Source organism: Heptranchias perlo, chromosome 6 (assembly GCF_035084215.1).
Source record: "Heptranchias perlo isolate sHepPer1 chromosome 6, sHepPer1.hap1, whole genome shotgun sequence".
Lineage (NCBI taxonomy): Eukaryota > Metazoa > Chordata > Chondrichthyes > Hexanchiformes > Hexanchidae > Heptranchias > Heptranchias perlo.
The window spans coordinates 35,780,122-35,801,494 of NC_090330.1; the positions used below are offsets into that span (position 1 = coordinate 35,780,122).

General features: G+C 42.5%; 1 protein-coding gene across 2 annotated transcripts in view; it reads left to right on the forward strand.

Moving 5' to 3' along the window:
* The window catches only part of arhgap20 (Rho GTPase activating protein 20), a 109,319-nt gene that overhangs the window by 81,334 nt on the left and 6,612 nt on the right, over positions 1–21,373 (forward strand). For both annotated transcript variants that reach the window (XM_067986109.1, XM_067986110.1), the window contains exons 10-14: positions 7,030–7,208; positions 9,766–9,927; positions 14,524–14,633; positions 17,089–17,278; positions 20,609–20,726. In XM_067986109.1, coding sequence (XP_067842210.1) covers positions 7,030–7,208; positions 9,766–9,927; positions 14,524–14,633; positions 17,089–17,278; positions 20,609–20,726 — 759 coding nt within the window. The remainder of the gene's footprint in view (positions 1–7,029; positions 7,209–9,765; positions 9,928–14,523; positions 14,634–17,088; positions 17,279–20,608; positions 20,727–21,373) is intronic.

The window sequence follows — 21,373 nt, forward strand, 5'->3', positions numbered from 1 at the left end:
ATGTGGACATAAGAATTCATAACAGAATTATAAAAGAGCTTGCAAGTTGTTGTTGAAATGTTGCTATTTTCTTTATTTAAACCATGAGGGAGTGGAGCTTAATAACGCCTACCATCACTTTACAAATATGCCTCTTAGCATATCCTGATCATGAAGCAGTGTTGGTGGTTGTCATGGAAATGTCCACAAACAACCTGCCAGCTGATGGATTTTCCACAAAGACATGCAGCCAAGTATATTTTTTGAAATGTGGAAATATGAAATGAAGAATTCTTGAGCTCGCCAGTTCTCAGAATATCCTCTGAGCTTTGGAGAATACATGGAAGTGTTTTGAAAGCATTTTTTTTAAAGTGTCAAAGAAGAAAGGGTCCCAAACGTAACCTTATGCAAATCTGTTAAAGCTCGTTTCATGTCGCGCTCCCAGAATGGACCTGCGATGTTCAATGAGGTCATCCTTTCACCAGCATGCAGCAACTTGGAAAAATTTCCATCCATTTGGATCTGTTTAAATTCAGCTCTTGGTGTTTCTGTATAGATTTTTTTGAAGCCAGCACAGCAAACATTAGACACCACAGGCTGGATGAAAAAATACCAGCTGTGTATCACTCATAGAGAGCAACAACTAATTTAGGTTAAAAATTGTGACCTATTTGATATAGGTCTATTTCAAAAATAAACTAACCCCATTTGATTAAATGGGTTTACAATCACATGTGCCGTTCATAAAGGTCATTCTCAGCATTTCCCAATGTTGACAGCTCTGTGAGAATGGAACTCTTCTGACAGTTCCAGTTCTCGTTAAGTGAAAGTGAAGCAGAGCTGTGGCATTCTAGCTGCAGGAAAATGCCATCCACAGTCAAAGCACATTTTATGGAGGAAGTTATACTGCAGGTATCATACCAGTACCTCCTTAGTCAGTGAAAGGAGAGCTCTGTGCATATGTACAAGCATGATCCAAATGTTGATTAAACTAGAATGTTAGTAGATAGAAATGTCATTGTCTCCCTACTTTAAAGAGGTTCAAAATGAAATTTTAAAAGGTTCTCAGGCAGCCCAACAACTGCCTGGGAATATCATTCCAGTTGCAGTCATTCTGCAGCTGGTGTGAAGCCGAAGCAATGTGAGATTACGTCCTTGAAACAGTCTCAAACCACTTGGTAAGACATGCAGCACCGCCAGTTTAGTGACTTCATACCCTAGTTATACCACATAATTTTCATTGGAACAATGCTCAGCATTGATACAAAATATGTCGTTTAACTGGCCTGTTAGGGATCATGTTGAAAAAGCTTGGTGAATAATTAGTGTCAGCATTTCAAAGAAACACACTGAAGAAGAGACTAAAGACCAGGGTTGTTGGTTGCAGATGAATACAATAAAAGCTTTTATATTTGATTTGTAATACTTGCATGTACTAAATTACACACAAAGCATATTGCTTATATTAGGTTTGTAATATGATACATGAATTACCCTATGAAGATCATAATTCTAGATAAAGGATGTGTAATTGCTTTAAATTAATAAAGATTGCTGTGCTATTTCAATAGACCTTATCATCCAAAAACTCTTTCACAAATAACAAACTCAATCAATAGCACTAAGGCAACCATAACACACAGAATCGTAGAATGGTTGTGGCACAGAAGGAGGCCATTTGGCCCATCGAGCCCTTGGCGGCTTTTTGTAAGAGCAATCCAGTTAGTCCCATTCCCCCGCTCTTTCCCTGTAGCCCTGAAATTTTTTTCCCTTCAAGTATTTATCCAGTTCCTTTTTGAAAGCCATGATTGAATCTGCTTCCACCACCCTTTCAGGCAGCGCTTCCCAGATCATAACTACTCACTGTGTAAAAATGTTTTTCCTCATGTTGCCTTTGGTTCTTTTGCCAATCACTTTAAATCTGTGTCCTCTGGTTCTCTACCCTTCTGCCAATGGGAACAGTTTCTCTCTATTTACTTTATCTAAAGCCTTTATGATTTTGAACACATCTATCAAATCTCCTCTTAACCTTCTCCACTCTAAAGAGAACTACCCCAGCTTCTCCAGTCTATCCACGTAACTGAAGTCCCTCATCCCCGGAACCATTCTAGTAAATCCTTTCTGCACTCTCTCTAAGGCCTACACATCCTTCCTATCGTGTGGTGCCCAGAATTGGACACAACGCTCCAGCTGTGGCCAAACCAATGTTTTATAAAGGTTCAACATGACTTCCTTGCTTTTGTACTCTATGCCTCCAATTATAAAGCCCAGGAACCCATATGCTTTTTTAACCACTCAACCTGTCTTGCCACCTTCAAAGATTTGTGCACATATATCCCCAGGTCTCTCTGTTCCTGCACCCACTTTGGAATTGTATCATTTAGTTTATAAGAACATAAGAACATAAGAAATTGGAGCAGGAGTAGGCCAATCGGCCCCTCGAGCCTGCTCCGCCATTCAATAAGATCATGGCTGATCTGATCCCAACCACAAATCTAAAGAACACAAGAAGTCGGAGCAGGACCCGGCCACATAGCCCCTGGGCCCTCTCCGCCACCCACAGGGCATTGACCGATCCGAACTCAGCTTCATGTCCAATTTCCTGCCCGCTCCCCATAACCCCTAATTCCCTTTACTTCTAGGAAACTGTCTATTTCTGTTTTAAATTTATCTAATGATGTAGCTTCCACAGCTTCCTGGGGCAGCAAATTCCACAGACCTACCACCCTCTGAGTGAAGAAGTTTCTCCTCATCTCAGTTTTGAAAGAGCAGCCCCTTATTCTAAGATTATGCCCCCTAGTTCTAGTTTCACCCATCTTTGGGAACATCCTTACTGCATCCACCCGATCAAGACCCTTCACAATCTTATATGTTTCAATAAGATCGCCTCTCATTCTTCTGAACTCCAATGAGTAGAGTCCCAATCTACTCAACCTCTCCTCATATGTCCGCCCCCTCATCCCCGGGATTAACCGAGTGAACCTTCTTTGTACTGCCTCGAGAGCAAGTATGTCTTTTCTTAAGTATGGAGACCAAAACTGTATGCAGTATAACTGCAGCAATACCTCCTTGTTTTTATATTCTATCCCCCTAGCAATAAAAGCCAACATTCCGTTGGCTTTCTTGATCACCTGCTGCACCTGCATACCAACTTTTTGATTTTCTTGCACTAGGACCCCCAGATCCCTTTGTACTGCAGTACTTTCCAGTCTCTCGCCATTAAGAAAATAACTTGCTCTCTGATTTTTCCTGCCAAAGTGCATAACCTCACATTTTCCAATATTATATTGCATCTGCCAAATCTCTGCCCACTCACCCAGCCTGTCTATATCCCCTTGCAGGTTTTTTATGTCCTCCTTACTCTCTACTTTCCCTCCCATCTTTGTATCATCTGCAAATTTTGATATGTTGCACTCGGTCCCCTCCTCCAAATCGTTAATATAGATTGTAAAGAGTTGGGGACCCAGCACCGACCCCTGTGGAACACCACTGGTTACTGGTTGCCAGTCCGAAAATGAACCATTTATCCCAACTCTCTGCTTCCTGTTTGATAACCAATCCTCCACCCATGCCAGAATATTACCCCCAATCCCGTGATTTTTTATCTTAAGTAATAATCTTTTATGTGGCACCTTGTCGAATGCCTTCTGGAAGTCTAAATACACTACGTCCACTGGTTCCCCTTTATCCACCCTATACGTTATATCCTCGAAGAACTCAAGCAAATTTGTCAGACATGACTTCCCCTTCATAAAGCCATGCTGACTTTGTCCTATTAAATTATGCTTATCTAAATGTTCCGTTACTGTCTCCTTAATAATAGACTCAAAAATTTTACCCACCACAGATGTTAAGCTAACTGGCCTATAATTTCCAGCCTTCTGCCTACTACCCTTTTTAAATAACGGTGTTACATTAGCAGTTTTCCAATCTGCCGGGACCTCTCCTGAGTCCAGGGAATTTTGGAAAACTATCACCAAAGCATCCACAATCCCTACTGCCACTTCCCTCAAGACCCTAGGATGGAAGCCATCAGGTCCAGGGGATTTATCCGCCTTGAGTCCCATTATTTTACTGAGTACCATCTCTTGAGTGATTTTAATCGTATTTAGCTCCTCCCCCCCGAGAGTCCCCTGTTTGTCCAGTGTTGGGATATTCTTAGTGTCCTCTACTGTAAAGACTGAAACAAAATATTTGTTCAGCATTTTTGCCATCTCCATGTTTCCCACCATTAATTTCCCGGTCTCATCCTCTAAGGGACCTATGTTTGCCTTAGCCACCCTTTTTCTTTTTATATAACTATAGAAACTCTTGCTATCTGTTTTTATATTTTTTGCTAATTTCTTTTCATAATCTAACTTCCCTTTCTTAATCAATCCTTTAGTTACTTTTTGCTGTCTTTTGAAGAATTCCCAATCTTCTATCCTCCCACTAAGTTTGGCTACCTTATATGTCCTTGTTTTTAGTCGGATACTATCCTTGATTTCTTTACTTAGCCACGGGTGGCTGTCATTTCTTTTACACCCTTTTTTCCTCAGTGGAATATATTTATTTTGAAAGTTGTAAAATAACTCCCTAAATGAACACCACTGCTCATGTACCGTCTTACCCTTTAATCTATTTTCCCAGTCCACTTTAATCAATTCCGCTCTCATACCATCATAGTCTCCTTTATTCAAGCTCAGTACGCTTGTTTGAGAATCAACCTTCTCACCCTCTAATTGGATATGGAATTCAACCATGTTGTGGTCGCTCGTTCCAAGGGGATCCTTAACTAGGACATTATTAATTAATCCTGACTCATTACACAGGACCAGGTCCAAGGTTGCCTGCCCCCTTGTAGGATCAGTTACATACTGCTCAAGAAATCCATCCCTGATGCACTCAATGAACTCGTCCTCAAGGCTGCTCTGCCCAATTTGATTTGTCCAGTTAATATGATAATTAAAATCCCCCATAATTATGGCTGTTCCCTTATTACATGCCCCGACTATCTCCTGATTAATACTTCTTCCAGCAGAGTTGTAACTATTAGGAGGCCTATATACTACGCCCACTAATGTTTTTTTTCCCTTATTATTCCTTATCTCCACCCAAACTGTTTCATTATCTTGATGCTTTGTCCCAATATCATTTCTCTGTATTACAGTGATTCCTTCCTTTATTAACATAGCCACCCCACCTCCCCTTCCTTCCTGCCTGTCCTTCCTGATTGTTAAATACCCTGGCATATTTAATTCCCAGTCGTTGTCACCCTGCAGCCATGTTTCTGTAATGGCCACAAGATCATACCCATACGTAGTTATTTGTGCCGTTAACTCGTCCATTTTATTACGAATGCTACGTGCATTCAGATAAAGAACTTTCAAATCTGTTTTGTGACGCTTAGTTCCTGCTTTTTCCTTTTTTAACACTTTACCTATTACTCCATACCTTCTGTCCCTTCCTGTTACGCTTTCCTCTCTCTCCCTGCTCAGGTTCCCAACCCCCTGCCACTTTAGTTTAAACCCTCCCCAACAGCACTAGCAAACACTCCTCCTAGGACAGCGGTCCCGGCCCTGCCCAGGTGCAGACCGTCCGGTTTGTACTGGTCCCACCTCCCCCAGAACCGTTTCCAGTGTCCCAGGAATTTGAATCCCTCCCCCTTGCACCATTCCTCTAGCCACGTATTCATTTGAAATATCCTCCTATTTCTACTCTGACTAGCACGTGGCACTGGCAGCAATCCTGAGATTACTACCTTTGAGGTCCTATTTTTTAATTTACCTCCTAACTCCCTATATTCTGCTTTTAGGACCTCATCCCCTTTTTTACCTATATCGTTGGTGCCTATGTGCACCACGACAGCTGGCTGTTCGCCCTCCCCCTCCAAAATGTTCTGTAGCCGCTCCGAGACATCCTTGATCCTTGCACCAGGGAGGCAACACACCATCCTGGAGTCTCGGTTGCGGCCGCAGAAACGCCTGTCTATTCCCCTTACAATTGAGTCCCCTATCACTATAGCTCTGCCACTCTTTTTCCTCCCAGCCTGTGCAGCAGAGCTACCCGTGGTGCCAGGAAGTTGGCTGCTGCTGCCTTCCCCTGATAAGTCATCCCCCCCAACAGCATCCAAAGTGGCATATCTGTTTGAGAGGGGGATGGCCACAGGGGACCCCTGCACTACCTGCCTGCATCTCTTACTCTTCCTGGTGGTCACCCATTCACTTCCTGCCTGTATACCCTTTACCTGCGGTGTGACCAACTCGCTAAACGTGCTATCCACGAGTTTCTCTGCATCGCGGATGCTCCACAGTGAGTCCACCCGCAGCTCCAGCTCCGAGATACGATCGGTCAGTAGCTGCAGGTGGACACACTTCCCGCACACATGGTCGGCAGGGACACTGGTAGTGTCCATGACTTCCCACATCTTGCAGGAGGAGCATATCACGGGTGCGAGGTCTGCTGCCATGACTTGCCTTAGCTGAGTTACCCCTTTTAAATTACGTTGAAATTAGAAAATGTTAACTATACTAGGGACCTAGGTTCACTAAAAAAAAACACTATCTGCTATAAAACCTGCAGATCTTCCCTTTCTTATTACTTTACTAACAGTAAAATGGTAGAAATACTCACCTGAACCTACTCACCAATCAGCTGCCTCCCCTGTGCCGCGTCACTTTCTGACTGGTGACGTCACCCCAAACTGCCGCTGGTCTCAGAGTCTCGCTCTCAGAGTAAGCTCTGGTCTCGCTCTCTCCGCGCTGTTTATATCTCCGCTCTGGTCTCGCTCTCTCCCGCCGCTCACCGCTCTGCCTCTCTTCACTCTTCCCGCCAAAACTGTGTTTTAGATATTTGCAGAATTTGTTAATTTGTTATTTAATTCTTTGAATCATAATTGAAAACAAAACTGTTCTTTACAGGAAATTTACCAAATCATAACACTTAGTCATTGAGATGTTAACATTCATGCAATTTTTATGTACCCATAGCAACCTTGAAAAGAATATGGTTTGCAGATGATTTTTTCAGGAAGCCTCTGTTACCTTTTGCTGTTTTTTCTTCTTTCTGTAGATCCTAGTCAAAAGCAATACAAAAGGAAAAGGTCAATTATGAACTGGGCCTTCTGGCGTGGTTCTGGTACTCAGTTAGACAACATGCCTCTGTCTCCAACCTCCTTAACACCAGGCAGACTCTTCGGCCTTCCACTGCCAGCCATTTGTGAGGATGACAGTTTCCCAAAGCCAATTATGGTAAGTGACAAAATGGCTAGAGAAGGGGGGAGGGAGTACCTTATCTATAACCATTGGGTATTGAAGTATGTCACCGAGACAGTAAACATGCTGAGAGGGGGCTTATTTTAAAAGATTTACTGATCATCTGTTTTCTCTGTAGAGATGAACAAGTGAAAGATTTATAATGCACTAGCAATGTAATAATGAAATTCAGGCAGTGTATAAGTTGGGTGGAATTTTTTCTCCATTTATAATGCATGAAAAGAAATTCCATCATGTACTATATTTATAGAATGCACACTTTATCGTAATAAAGCAGCTTCCAGAACCTCATTGCCTGGATAAGGGGAGGGGGAGGAGCTGACTTGGAAGTGGAACAATCTGTCTTTATTGTCATAATTTTATCCAGAAAGTAATGGCAGTTCAATTCAGAAAGCATTCATAAGCAAGCAGAGGGACCTTAAATTCCCCTGATGTTTCCCCGATGGTAAATGCAATATTTAGTATGGAACTGAGTCATTGAGACCCCAAAGAAGAAGAGAAAGAAAAACTTACATTTATATAGCAATTTTCACGCCCTCAGGTTATCCCAAAGTGCTTTACAGCCAATGAAGTACTTTTTCAAGTGTAGTCACTGTTGTAATGTAGGGAAATGCAGCAGCCGATTTGCGCACAGCAAGGTCTCACACACAGCAATAAGATAATGATCAGATAATCTGTTTTTAGTTGCTGCTTGAGGCATAAATATTGGCCAGGACACTGGGAAGGTCCCAGGTGTGATCCTCAGTCTGTGCTGAGTTAGCTGCTCTCAGTGCTGATGGCAGAATCATAGACTCTAAAGCCTCGATTGTACAATTGGTATTATTTTAACCAGTGGTAATTCATTTAAAATAAATAGGTTACCATCGGAGGCTCCTGTAATTTCAATCAGGATCTGTATGTTATTCTTACAGTTGTAGTCATTACACTAAAATCACTGAATCCTGAATGATTCAATTAGGTTGGAAAAAAAAATCTGTGAGCATCCTCACTCAGTATTTTCTGCTCAATAGCAATTAAAGAGAAACACTATTCATCAACCTATCACTAAGTTCTCAATATTGATGTGTATGCAGTGAGTCTGTTTGATGAACGATTGCATTTGGTGAAGTGAAGCAACATTTAGAACCTATTCTATCTAAAAAAAATGCAAATGGTTGGTAGAGGAAGTGACTGAGATGTGTCTAATTTAATGGTTATTTATTTTACACAGCAAGATGGAGGAAATTAAGGGTTGAAATGAATGTCAGAGGCCAATAACAACAACAATTTGCATTTATGTAGTACCTTTAACATAAAGATCATCCCCAAGGCTGTCCACAGATAGGCATGTGGAAAACAGACACAGAGTCAGGGAAGGAGAGAATAGGATGGGTGACTAAAAGCTTGGTCAAAGGTAGGGAATTTGAGGAGGTTTTTAAAGAGTGGTGGAGAGGTTTAGGGAGTGAGTTCCAGTGAGTAGAACCCAGGCAGCTGAATGTTCTGGCGCCAATGATGGGGTGAACGGAGGGAGGCATGCACAAGAGCCTGGAGTCAGAGGAAAACAATGTTCGGGGGGGTGGTGAGGTGGGACGAGGAGGGGGATCGCTAATATCTGTTGGAGGAGGTTGCAGAGTTATGGTGGGGTGAGGCCAGTACTTTAAAGCCAGGGGCAAGGATTTTACATTTGAGGCATTGATGCCAATGTAGATTAATGAGGACACAAGTGATTGGTGAGCAGGTCAGGATATCTACAAATTCCAGCTGGACAAGCTGGAATTTGTGGAAGATGAAGCGTGGGAGGCCAGCTACGGGAGCGTTGGAGTAGTTGAGTTTGGAAGTGACAAATGCAGGGTATAAGGGTATCAGTGATAGGGGAGCTGATTTAGGGGCAGAACTGTTACTGAGGTGGAAGTAAGCCAATACTTTATAATGAAGAAGGCATGGGGTGGGGTGGGGGGTAATTTTAACCTACCTTGCAATGGAGAGAAGAATCGGGTGGGATGTAAAACCAGCATTGCACCCAATCCCATCAGTTTCCTCACAGATGGGTCAGGTTAAAATTGTCCCCGTGCAGTCTGAAGCTCTGGGTTGAAGAACACTCCGAGATTGTGAACAATCTGATTAACCCTGAGACAGTGGCCAGGGAATGGAATGACAGGGGAGTGGGGATTGTGGTGGGGATGAATGACTTCGGTTTTCCCAGTGTTTAGCTGCAAGAAGTTACAGCTCAACCAAAACTAGATATTAGACAAAGTAGTCTGACCGCACAGAGACGGTTGAGAGTTCGAGAGAGGAGGTAGAGAGGTAGAGCTGGATGTCATGTGATAAAGGTTCTCCACACTGCTGCCCATAATTTTAAATCATGCAATGTATACATCTATTGTCAGTGATCTTTCCCACATAAAATGAAACCTTTTTCTGTGTTATCACTGGCAAGTATAGTTATTAGCTGTGTTGTCTTAGAGGGTTAAAGCAGAAGGGAAGTTTAAAAGCTGCAGTTAAGTGGCTTTCATAACACACTCATGATTCTTTTCCTCTTTTCTCTATATTTTAGGACATGCTTTCCTTTCTGTTTCATGAAGGCCCATTTACCAGGGGCATTTTCAGACGCTCTGCTAATGCTAAAGCCTGCAAAGAACTGAAAGAGAAGCTGAATTCTGGAGCTGAAGTGCACTTAGCCAGTGAATCTGTGTTTGTGACCGCTGCTGTGTTTAAAGTACGTTAAGAGTGTGCACTCAGAATCCAAATTACATTTTATTTCCATTTCCAGACCGAAGATTTCATTACACAGTTGGATTTTAATCATGTATTAAGAATGAGGTAGCCTGGAGGCACAGTGGGTGGGTGCATCAGTGGTGTGGCAGGACATGGGTTCACACCAGTGAGTCTCTGTATACTGAACTCCCAATCTTGGATGAGTTTTCAATGGAAGTCAGCAACCTAAGGCCAGATGATTCCCCACTAGAAGGAAAAGAATAGTTACTGAGGCCAATTGTAGCTCCCATACTATTACTTTGGTTGAGATCAGCTAACTCGGCAGAGACAAGGGATCATATTAGTTTCTTTCTCCACAGATGGTGCCTGACCTGCTGAGTATTTCCAGTATTTTCTGTTTTTATTTCAGATTTCCAGCATCCGCAGTATTTTGCTTTTGATCAAATTAGTTTATCTATTAAAATTAGGCCAGTGTGCATATCCTGAGTAAAAGGAAGATAGACATTCATTATATATAGAAGCCCTACTGTCCTTAAGATGTATTAATAAACTTACTGAACATAAGAAGGTCCTCCCTTTACTTACCACTATGCAAATGAGCCTTAACAAATTAACTTCCAAGATCCTACTTATCTAAATTTATTCTTGAGTGTCTACAAGGAGCCTGTTGTGTTGCTTTAGTTGATGTTTTCTGGTTATTTCGCAATTCACTTGCCTCATCTCTTTGGGAATGCTGGATTGAAGTGTTTCAGTAAAAATTTCCCGCTGTGAGTGAGCAGCTTTCGTGCTTAGTGAGTGAAAGACAGCACGAAAGGACTCGGGAGGTAACTTGTGTATGAAGGAGATTTTCATCCATTTCTAATTCACTAACACAAACCTGGCAAAAACTGCACTCCACACAGCATTAACCCATAATTCTCTTTACACTGCAATCTTAACTTTTATTTTCTTTAATGAAATGTCAGTTGTAAGGCCTTCTGTAAATCAAACTTCAGTAAGAATATTTTAAAAATGGAAAAAATATCAGAAATTACTATTCAAAGGTAACTTCACAACCATATATTTTTTCCACCTTTCTCTCCAACTCTGCTGGAACTGATAACTCAGACTGGGGCATGGTTCCATTGGTGTTTCCAACATCTAGTACCTCTCCTAAAAGGACTACTCATCATGTCTGAGTCTAAGTAATGGAGTCCCAAATTTCCTCAGGGCCTGGGGTGCAGTGCCCAAGTAAGAGGCCTGACACGGGCGAGAAATCGGGCAGCACCTGGAAACACTGGGTGTCTCCCTAGAAGAGACGCCAAAGGAAATTTCTGTAGCTGGCAGAAGCAGGCATGACATCAGAAGAAGGCCGGGCCAGCAGGATGGATTCCTCACCGGAATTCCAGTGGCTTCTGCCCCTTGAGTGCTTAGCGATCTAGATGCCAGAAAGATGCCAATATCTTGGTTGATAGAGGCCTGGGTCTTAGCCTGAAACACCCCAGAAAACAGCCAGCAGCACAGGTGAATCAGCCGTCATACAGGGCTGGTTGTCAGATATTAAAATTCTTTTGAAGCGGTAGCAAGGCTTGCCCTCTGCGTGACTTGACAGTGCCACATATTCCTTCCGCTCTACCAATGGGCACCCAAGTTGTGGCCATACTGGCACGGTGCCTACTGGAAATATTTAAATTAGCTGACCTCAACCTGACCTTATCCTGATTTCAGACACTCTAGTGGGGCCAGGAGTAGCGGTCACAGCGCTCCAGAAATTCTGAATGTGTCCAGTTGCCAGTGAGCGGCTGGGTTGAATGACTGGCCACAAGCTGCAATGATAATATAATATTTCATCAGTGAGTGGAGGCTGACTCCCATTGCTTGTCTCCCCAATTGAATATATACTTATTAAATCATCCTGCATGTAATCACCAATAAATCCATTGCCTGAACGATTCATCTCTCCTCTTCCATTGCCAGCTGAAGGAAGTACCCATGAAGGTGACTAGCCATATGGGGAAAGGAAAGCTAATGGAAGAAGTAGCAATTTAAAAAAACATAAATATGAATAAGTTTTAGACCTACCACTTTATTCACTAAATGATGAACATAAGAACATAAGAAGTAGGAGCAGGAGTAGGCCATATGGCCCCTCGAGGCTGCTCTGCCATTCAATCAGATCATGGCTGATCTTCGACCTCAGCTCCACTTTCCTGCCCGATCCCCATATCCCTTGATTCCCCTAGAGTCCAAAAATCTGTCCATCTCGGCCTTGAACATATTCAACGACTCAGCATCCACAGCCCCCTTGGGTAGAGAATTCCAAAGATTCACAACCCTCTGTGTGAAGAAATTCCTCCTCATCTTTGTCTTAAATGACTCACCCCTTATCCTGCAACTATGCCCCTAGTTCTAGACTCTCCAGCCAGGGGAAACAACCTGTCAGCATCTACCCTGTCAAGCCCCCTCGGAATCTTATATGTTTCAATGAGATCACCTCTCATTCTTCTAAACTCCAACGAGTACAGGCCCAATCTACCCAATCTCTCCTCATAGGACAACCCTCTCATCCCAGGAATTAATCTAGCAAACATTTATCAATCCGTTCAATATATCAGAGAAAATAGAAAAAAACTCAAATCCATATTAAAATGATGGTTACAGTTAAACAGTATAGATATCAAGAAAGATATTTCAATTTAGGAATAGAGCTACTGTTCATTGAAATTAGTTTGCATTTCTTGGCACAGGACCATTGTAAGCACCTCTCATCAGCACAGGTTGCTTGTAAAGACGTGTCTGTTAGAAAATGAATAATCCCAGTGTGGTTCATTAGGTGGAGGTAAAATCATTTTAAATACATCAAGATTTTTTAAAATTTAAATATAATTGATATAATTTTCAGATTTCTGAGTTGCATAAAGATTATAATAAATTATTGGATGTGGAAAATTTCAATGGAGATAAAAAAGAAAATTTGGTGAGTTTGGTGTTGATCAAAGTGGTTTAGAAAATAATTTTAGTTTTTCTTCCAAATGGCTTCCCTAAGTCTGCAACATCTGTAACTGTAAACTGTGACTCAGCCATTGAAATGGAAAAAGTTAAATAAGCACATAGGAATTTTTAGGAAAAGGGAAAGGCTGTTTCACTCAGGAAGAACTTGGATTTATAAAGCACCTTTCGCGTCCTCAGGATGTCCCAAAGCACTTCTCAGCCAATTAATTACTTTTGAAGCGCGCTCGCTATTGTCTTGTAGGCAAATGCGGCAGCTAATTTGTGCTCAGCCAGGTCCCATAAACAGCAACAAGAGAAATGAGCAGATAATTTGCTTTGTGTGAGGGCTAAATCTTGGCTTGGACAATTCTCTGTTCTTTGTTGAATGGTGCCAGGGGATTTTTACATCCACCAGGCAGGCAGAGCCTTCATTAAACACCTCATCTGAAAGATGACACCTCCAACAATGAAGCACTCCGTCAGTAGTGCACTGAAGTGTCAGCCTAAATTACATGCTCAAGTTTTTGGTGGACTTGAACCTACAACCTTCTGACTTAGAGGCAAGGTACTACCATTGAGCCCATCCCTTTTTAATAAATCAGGCCCACCTATCCATCTCACCATATCCCTAAATCTCTTCCCCCTCTCACTCAAAACACATCTAATTATCTCTTGAATCCACTTACATTATCCACTTTGATGGCCTTCTTACAACAGTCTCTGAAGCAGTATGGCTAACTTCATTTACAGCGCGAGATGAACTCTGAAATGTTGTCCATAAACAAAAATAACTCATGTTGGTGTCTGGAAAAGGTTTTAATTTTTTCACAAAATGAACAACTACCTCAGATGTTGTTTTGGTTTTTCAATTTTTTCCCCTACCTCTCTTGAATGTGCTAACTCCCCCTGGAAAAAATTATGCAGACAGCAGCCCTCCATTACCTCAATTAAATAGCCAATCTTCAAATATGAACCCAAACAGAGAGTTGGCAGGCTGTTGGACTGTGGGGGCATCACAGCTGAGTCTGATTCTGCTTTCACCTGAAGTTCACATATGCACACTCTCCAATAGGACTCTCTTTGTACTGGTCAGGAGCAGGTACCATACCTGATGTTTCCTTCCCTAGCCCAGGAGTACTTGCAGCACCTTTGTATACTTTTGCAGAGTACCTGCCAATATGTATAGACATCTCCATTTTGGGAGGACCAAGTCTGTATGACAAACATTAAAATGTTTTCTGATTGACCAGAGAAAATATGATTTAAGTAAGGTGAGGGAATCAATGTCTCTCTGTCTGCCCATCTCCAGGAGGGAACAAGCTGCTTCAGACAGCACTCATCTTAACAGCCTAGCTGAATGTAACCCAGTGTGCTGAGACAGGCAATTCTGAGATTAGAGAGTATCAGTGGCAGGGGCAAGTGAGCTTGGCAGTGCTTGCTTCAAATATGTGACTGTCTAGATTAGCGAAGAGAACTGTACTATTGGGCTGTCCATTTGAAATTATTACTTGCTTTAAAGATTGGTTGATGCTTTGAAAAGTTCCAAAACATGAAACTTTAAGGGTTGCAATATTTAACCTTCAAATATTTTGGTTCATGAGTTTATTTTTATCTATTGCAAATTCAGGACTTTCTTCGGAATATTCCTGGAAGCATCTTTTCTTCAGACTTGTATGATAGTTGGATGGCAGCAATAGAAAGGAGAAATCACGAGGAGAAGATAAAGGAAATTCAAAGGTTGGTAAAACATTTTAATAGGAGCATTATCACGGTGATGTAAGGCTGCATGGGAAGCCAGTAGACATTGGAACCTATAAGGCAGACACAAGGTGGGGAGATGGCTGCAAGATATCGGGAGCTGGGGGTCTTATACACAAGCTGTATTGCTATAAAAATAATGTTCTCCTTTCTTTTCCCACCCATGAAACACAGAGAAAAAGCCAATTATTTACTTAAAGCCCAGCTCGGTAAATCTTTTTTTATTCATTGAAACACTCCTAAAACACTTGTTACTGTGTTATAGCCTCAGGGATAACTTTCTCCTTTACTCTGATTTTTTTATATATATAAATTCATAAGCAGTCAAAGAGAAGGTCCGAAATATTAAAATTGTTTTAATGACTATTTTAAAACAAGAACTTTTAGAAAAGACAGGTCATATAACTATACAAACTGCACCTACTGTGTATGACACAAGGTGTGGCTGAATCTGTGGCATCTTTAACATTGAAAACTCCTGTCACAGTTCCACCTACAGGTGTAACAGGTACTACAGGCAGTATAATTGATCTTTCCCATAGGAGGAAGCTTCACATCATTTTTTTTTGATGAAGCACATGCCCCACATACCAAATTTAATATATAACTAGTTGATATTTGTGTCTGTTGCACACAGGGAGTCAAGACCAAGGGTAAATTTTAACCTCCAAGAATGGGTGGGTTGGGGGTGGGTGGTCAGTGAAAATGCTAAGTTTTAGGAGCGGGACCGCATCCCAGCTCCAATACGCCCACTTCTGGGTTTAACCCAGGCAGATTTGTCTACGTGTGGAGAGCTAACAGCAGCAAGTCCCGCTCCCACTTAAAGCCGGCGGGCCCATGCTTAAAAGGGCAATGTACCTCATTGAGATACTTAATATTTTGTGTATTGGACAATTAGAAAAAATGTAACCTTACCTGTTCGGGTTTCCCATCGCCTCCGAATCACGTCAGGTGAAAGCAGGCGGGAAGGATTGGATCCACGAGGTGAGTGCCTTTATTGCACTGCTTGTGGGCCTGGAGGAGCAGGAGTGCTTCATCCAGGCCCAACAAGCTCACTTGGCTGACAGGACCCCTGCGATCGGCCGACCCCCCCATCCACCCACTCCGATGCTGGACCCCCCCCACCAATGCTGGAACCTCCCCCCACCAATCTATGATAGTGACTGACCCCCTCGATCCACAATGGTGGTTGACCCCCCCCCCGATCCACGATGGTGGATGACCCCCTCGATCCACGATGATGGCTGACCCCCCCAATGTCATACACGTCCCCCCACTCCCCCCAACTCTGAATTTTTTCCAACCCGATAAACTCTCCCTCCCTCCCCCCTCACCTCTCTGATGTGCAGCTCCTTTCACTGGCGGGCGCAAAACCCAGAAATGCCAATGATGGGCCTCATTGGATCGCGACCTGCCCATTACCTTCTGGGTTTTGCACCTGGAAATCTTCCCCACCCGCTCCCTTCCTAGCTGGAGGTTAAAATTTATCCCCAAGTGTCAGGTCAAGCAAGTAGGGGGATACCTGGACCCAGATCAGGGAGGGGAGGAAGTGGGGGAGGGGTGAAAAAGAGAAAGGGAGTGGAATAAGGGGGAGGGAAGGAGACGAGAGCAGGAGGAGAAGAGGGATGGGAAAGTGGAAGCAGGAAGGACTGATCAGGAATGATGGACAGGGAGGGGAAAGGGGAATAGGAGACGGTGGAGGAAGAGGAGAAATGGAGAGCAGATGGTAATGAGGAGGGGGAGGCAAAAAAGGAGTATGAAGATGGGAATGTGGATGAAGAGGAAATGAGGAGGAGGATGAGGAAGTAGACCAGAGAACAGAGAGGGAAGATGGAGAGAAGGAAGGGAGAAGAGGAGGAAGATAGGGGAAGAGGGAGGAGGAAGGAATGGGGGAAATTTGGAGGATTAGTGCTGGTGGGGGAACAGTTTGTCAGAGCCCATTTTGACACTCTGTGAGGAGAGGGTCAGTGATTTCCCTGCTCAGGGGGAGAGGGGGCAAAGGGTCAAAATGCTATTTATTGGAGTCTGTAGCTATGGGCACAATGCTGGTCAGTGGGGGACAAACACACAACAGAAATGATTCTCAGTAGTGGGACAAAGACTGAAATGCTGCTTAAGAGTGGTGGGAGGGGGGAAAACCATCAAGCTTCTTAGTGCGGGGGAGGGGCTTGGGCTAAAGTACTTCTCATTGTGGGGGATGGAGACCAAAATGAAAATCAGTGGAACTGGGAGCCAAAGGCCGAGTTGATTCCCGGTGGTGGACACATATATTTACTTAAGGCTTAAGAACTCTTGAGAATGATGATGTCTCTACTAGAAGGGGAAAAAGCATTGATTAAAAAAATACAAAGTTGACCCTTCCCGCCTTCCCCAAAGTAACAGTGTCAACCAAAGAGTGTTTCAATTTTCTGTTTTAACTTCTTATTTTCTCCAGATTGCTGGAGCAGCTTCCAAAACTCAATATCCTCCTCCTCCATCATGTGTTTGGAGTTCTTCACAACATTGAGCAGCAGGCTGAGGAAAACCAGATGAATGCTTTTAACTTGGCAGTCTGCATAGCGCCCAGCATCTTGTGGACTCCCACACCCTGCAGCCCCGAGATAGAGAGCGAGTCAACGAAAAAGGTGAGAGGTGGTTACTGTCAACAGTCAAGTGATAACAAGGTGGTGTGACACCAGTGTCTGCAAACCTCACAGTGAAAACATTGTGTAAAATGTTCCAAATCGTGCTGTGATTTGTGTGTACAAGATCATTTAACAATTTTACCATATTTTCAACCTTTACATTCAAAGTTATTTTGCTACCACATATACAATGGAACTCTGTTTTATTTTTTACTGAGGCCAGATGACATTTTTTTGCATGTAACTTGAGTCACATAGAGTATAAGAGGTTGAGTAATGTTACTGTTAAGAACATAGGGGAGAGGAGGAAACCTGATTACAGCAGGGATTACAGCCATTGCAAATAAATGGCTTCACTCTATCTTGTGGTGTTGATTAGGATGAGTAGATTCAATTTCATCTCTGGTTCATTTTCCCTGATATGTAAACTTGAGATATACTTGAGTCAGTCCCATTCACTTCACTGGACAGCCTCCATTGAATTTAACATCAATTTATAGGAATATTTCTCAATCTATTATTTATTTCAACATAACCTGATAAAAGACTAGATGTGACTAAGTATTCCTTGTGGAAAAACACAGCATGAATTGTGTCATGTTGGATCATCTCACGTGGTTTGAAATCCAGCCATTCAGTTAACCCTTGTGCCTTAATTCAGTGTGCTCATTTGAGTTCAGCACATCATTAATGAGGCTACAGCACTGCAGCTCCTCTAGGTGTTGGCCAAGGGAATTGAAATTTATCTCTGCCTAAATAGGACCTATAGGTATGTTGATGACTACCCCTCTCTATTAACTGGTTTTGGAGGAGGTCGGACAGCATTAGAGGAGGCGTGCCTTACAGACTGGCTAAAATGTCTAAAATTATTATTGCCTCCTGCATTTTATATAATATTGCCCTGTAAAGTGGCCTTACCTTGGAGCAAGCAGCTATCAGTGACAGAAGGTGACGCCAGCCAGAAAACTCTCAGCATTAAGGCATATTTAGTTAAGAGAAGGAAACATTCAAGACAAAAGTCGTCTGCACATGTGCCCAGTATCCTTGCCAAATAAAGCATCACCTCTATTGGCCACAATAGTACATCAAAATTTATAAATACTCCAGATTTTCCACCAACTACCTTAATTTGCCTCAAACTGAAAGAACTATTAGTGTAGATAGTGAAAGATTGTTTCCACTGGTTGACAAATTGGTAACAACAGGACATCGACTCAAGATCAAAAGAACATAGGGGGAGGTTAGAAGAACTTTTTCACAGAGAGAGTTATTAGAACTTGGAATGCTTTACCACAAGTGGCTAGTGAGGCAGGGACTAGAACATCAATTAAAAAGGAATTGGATAAGAATTTGAAAAGGAAGAATATAAAAGGATATGAGGAAAGGGTAGGGAAATGGGATTGGAGTGGAGAGCTCCAGTTAAATTGCTAACAGCAGCACAGGCACAGTGGTCGAATTCTACATCACAGTACAAGTCACCCCAACTATTAACCCTTACACTGTATCTTGCAGATATGTTCAGTGTGTTTTGCCCCACTGCTTCCTCGTAGTGAAAATGCACGGTAGATGTCTTCTACTTCCTATGTTTTCCTTCTGAATGTTTCCCCAGTTAATTTTAATGGGTGGAAAATTGTGGTGAGTGTGAAACCAAATTCCCACTATGCGGTCCTGGAAGGTGAAGCTCTGTCGGGAGCGAGTTTTGGTAAAATTGTTAAAGGCTGTCATGTACACTGATCAAAACTAAATTGAATTTAGAACCAAAAAATTTCAAAGTTTTTATGTAATTGAAATATGACATCAAGAATGGAGACAAATTGCTGATCTCATCAGAGCAATCGATAGTTACTCTCAGAGAGTGCGAAATATTCACTTTGAAGCTTACTTTTGTTGTTTAGATGAGTAGGTAAAATTGAATTTGTGCTACAAGCTAAATATTGAAGGAATGGTCTGTGTTTTGAATAGAAGTCTTGTTTGTAGAGCTTTCCCAATGTCTCAGTAGTTAAATAAGGGCCCAGGTTCCATCTCCATCTGTGCTGTTAGCAGTTTTAGAATGGGTACTGCAATTAGCCTCAGCATTCCCAGCCCAGGGATGAGAAAAGTTGGCCAGGATTCCTGGTCCTTCTCGGCATCTGTTGATCCTTGCTGGGGGAGAGAGAGATTTTGTGTGTGTGTGTGTGTATGCTAGGTGAGGAGATGATTGGGCAAGATTGCATTTCCCCTCCTTCATCCCTTGAACTGCTTGACAGGCTCACACTGGAAGCCGCTCCAATAATGTCGTGCCGCTCCAATAGTGCAGAGATGCTTCAATAGTGCAGAGCCGCTCCAATAATGTCGTGCCGCTCCAATAGTGCAGAGACGCTTCAATAGTGCAGAGCCGCTCCAATAATGTCATGCTGCTCCAATGCTCCAATTGTACAGGACTCTTCCTGTAGTGTACATTTGTGATTCAGGCATTGGCAGCACTGCAACTGCAAATTAATAAAGTTCAGCATCTCCAGAAGAAAAGTAATGGACAATCACCTGATCACCTCACTATCATGAGATTAATTAAATCAAGTATTTTAATTAAAAAATATATTTGGAAAGAAATAATAGGAGTAAAATTCAACTTTGGTGGGGGCACAAAACATGCAGTAGCGGATTGGTCGCCCATTATACACCCCACCCGATTCTCCTTTCCATTGAAGTCAGGCACTATTAGTGCATTGGAGCAGCTCTGAACTACTGGAGCAATTGGGCAGGGTGTATAATAGATGGCCGATCTGCTGGCACCTATTTTGTGCCCCTGCCAAAGTTCAGTTTTACCCCCAATGACTTTCCCCTTTACATTAGCTGAATTTGAAGAAAAGAATTTGATTGGAGAATATTGCTAAACAACATCCATGTCATGCAATTCCTTCCTTATTTCAGCTTTTCACACATTCTGAAGACTCAAAACTGTGAGAAGCAAGTTTAATGTTTGTGCAGTTAGCTCTAAATTGCTTTGGGATTTCAAATATCTATATTTTTGAAGCATGCCAACAAAAATATTTTTTCCAAGAATTCTCTACTTGTTTTTGTACAGTTCTGCTAGTGGGGAATGTGTGGGTTAACAGCACTTGGCTTCTCTCTGCTCCAGGCTTCATATTGTGAAGGGACGAGCCACATCTGCTGCACTACCTTCCTACTTGTGGAAAAGGCCAAACAATTGCACATTTGACTCCATGCATATGCTCCGTGAGCTGCAATCATCTGTTTGCTGACAATGCGAAGCATGTGGAGCCAACATGAGCTCTTGGAACAGAATTTTACAACAGTGAACTCACACTTCTGGTCTTTCTCCTTCTGCAGGTTGCCTTGTTTGTGCAGTTTCTAATTGAAAACTGCTGCAGGATCTTTGGCGATGTCTTCATTTCCCTTTTTGAAGCATTATCATCAAGGAAGTGTGAAAGTAGAGATGACGGGTCAGGTAAAGAAACTGTTATCGTGCCAACTATATTGATTTTTTTTTAATGAATCTACATTTTGACCATGGGATTAGCTAATCACCGAATTTTTTTCTCTAGCATGAGCCTAGAAAAATATATTTCAATGCGACTTGAGAGTTTTAAGATTATGAAGAATAATAACAAAATTGATCCAAGCAAACTGTTCAATATAGTGAAGGATTCAAATACTAGGGGTTACAGTTAGAAACTAGGATTAGCAAGAGAAGTTAGGAGGAATGTGTTCACCCAAAGGGTAATAGACTTGTAGAATAAATTAAAGGCCATTGAATGAACAGTGTAAATTATTTCAAGAAGCATCTCTCAAGTTAGAACAGGTTGAGAGATATGGGCCTAACATTTAACCTGGAGCCGGGAAGAGGGGGTGGAATTCCTGACAGGAAACCTTGAAATACGGGTTTCCCGGACGTCCTTACGATTTTGACGTAAGGACATCTTTTTTTTTGTCGGTTTCCAGCCTGACAGGCCAGCCTGATTGACAGGCTAGCTGTCACTTGGGCGGGAGAAGAGGCAGGAAGTGGATGTGAGCAGGTAAGCCATAGATGGGAGGGGGGGGGTTCGGTCATGGATGGGGGGGGGGTCGGGGTTAGGGGTCATCGGGGAAGGGGGT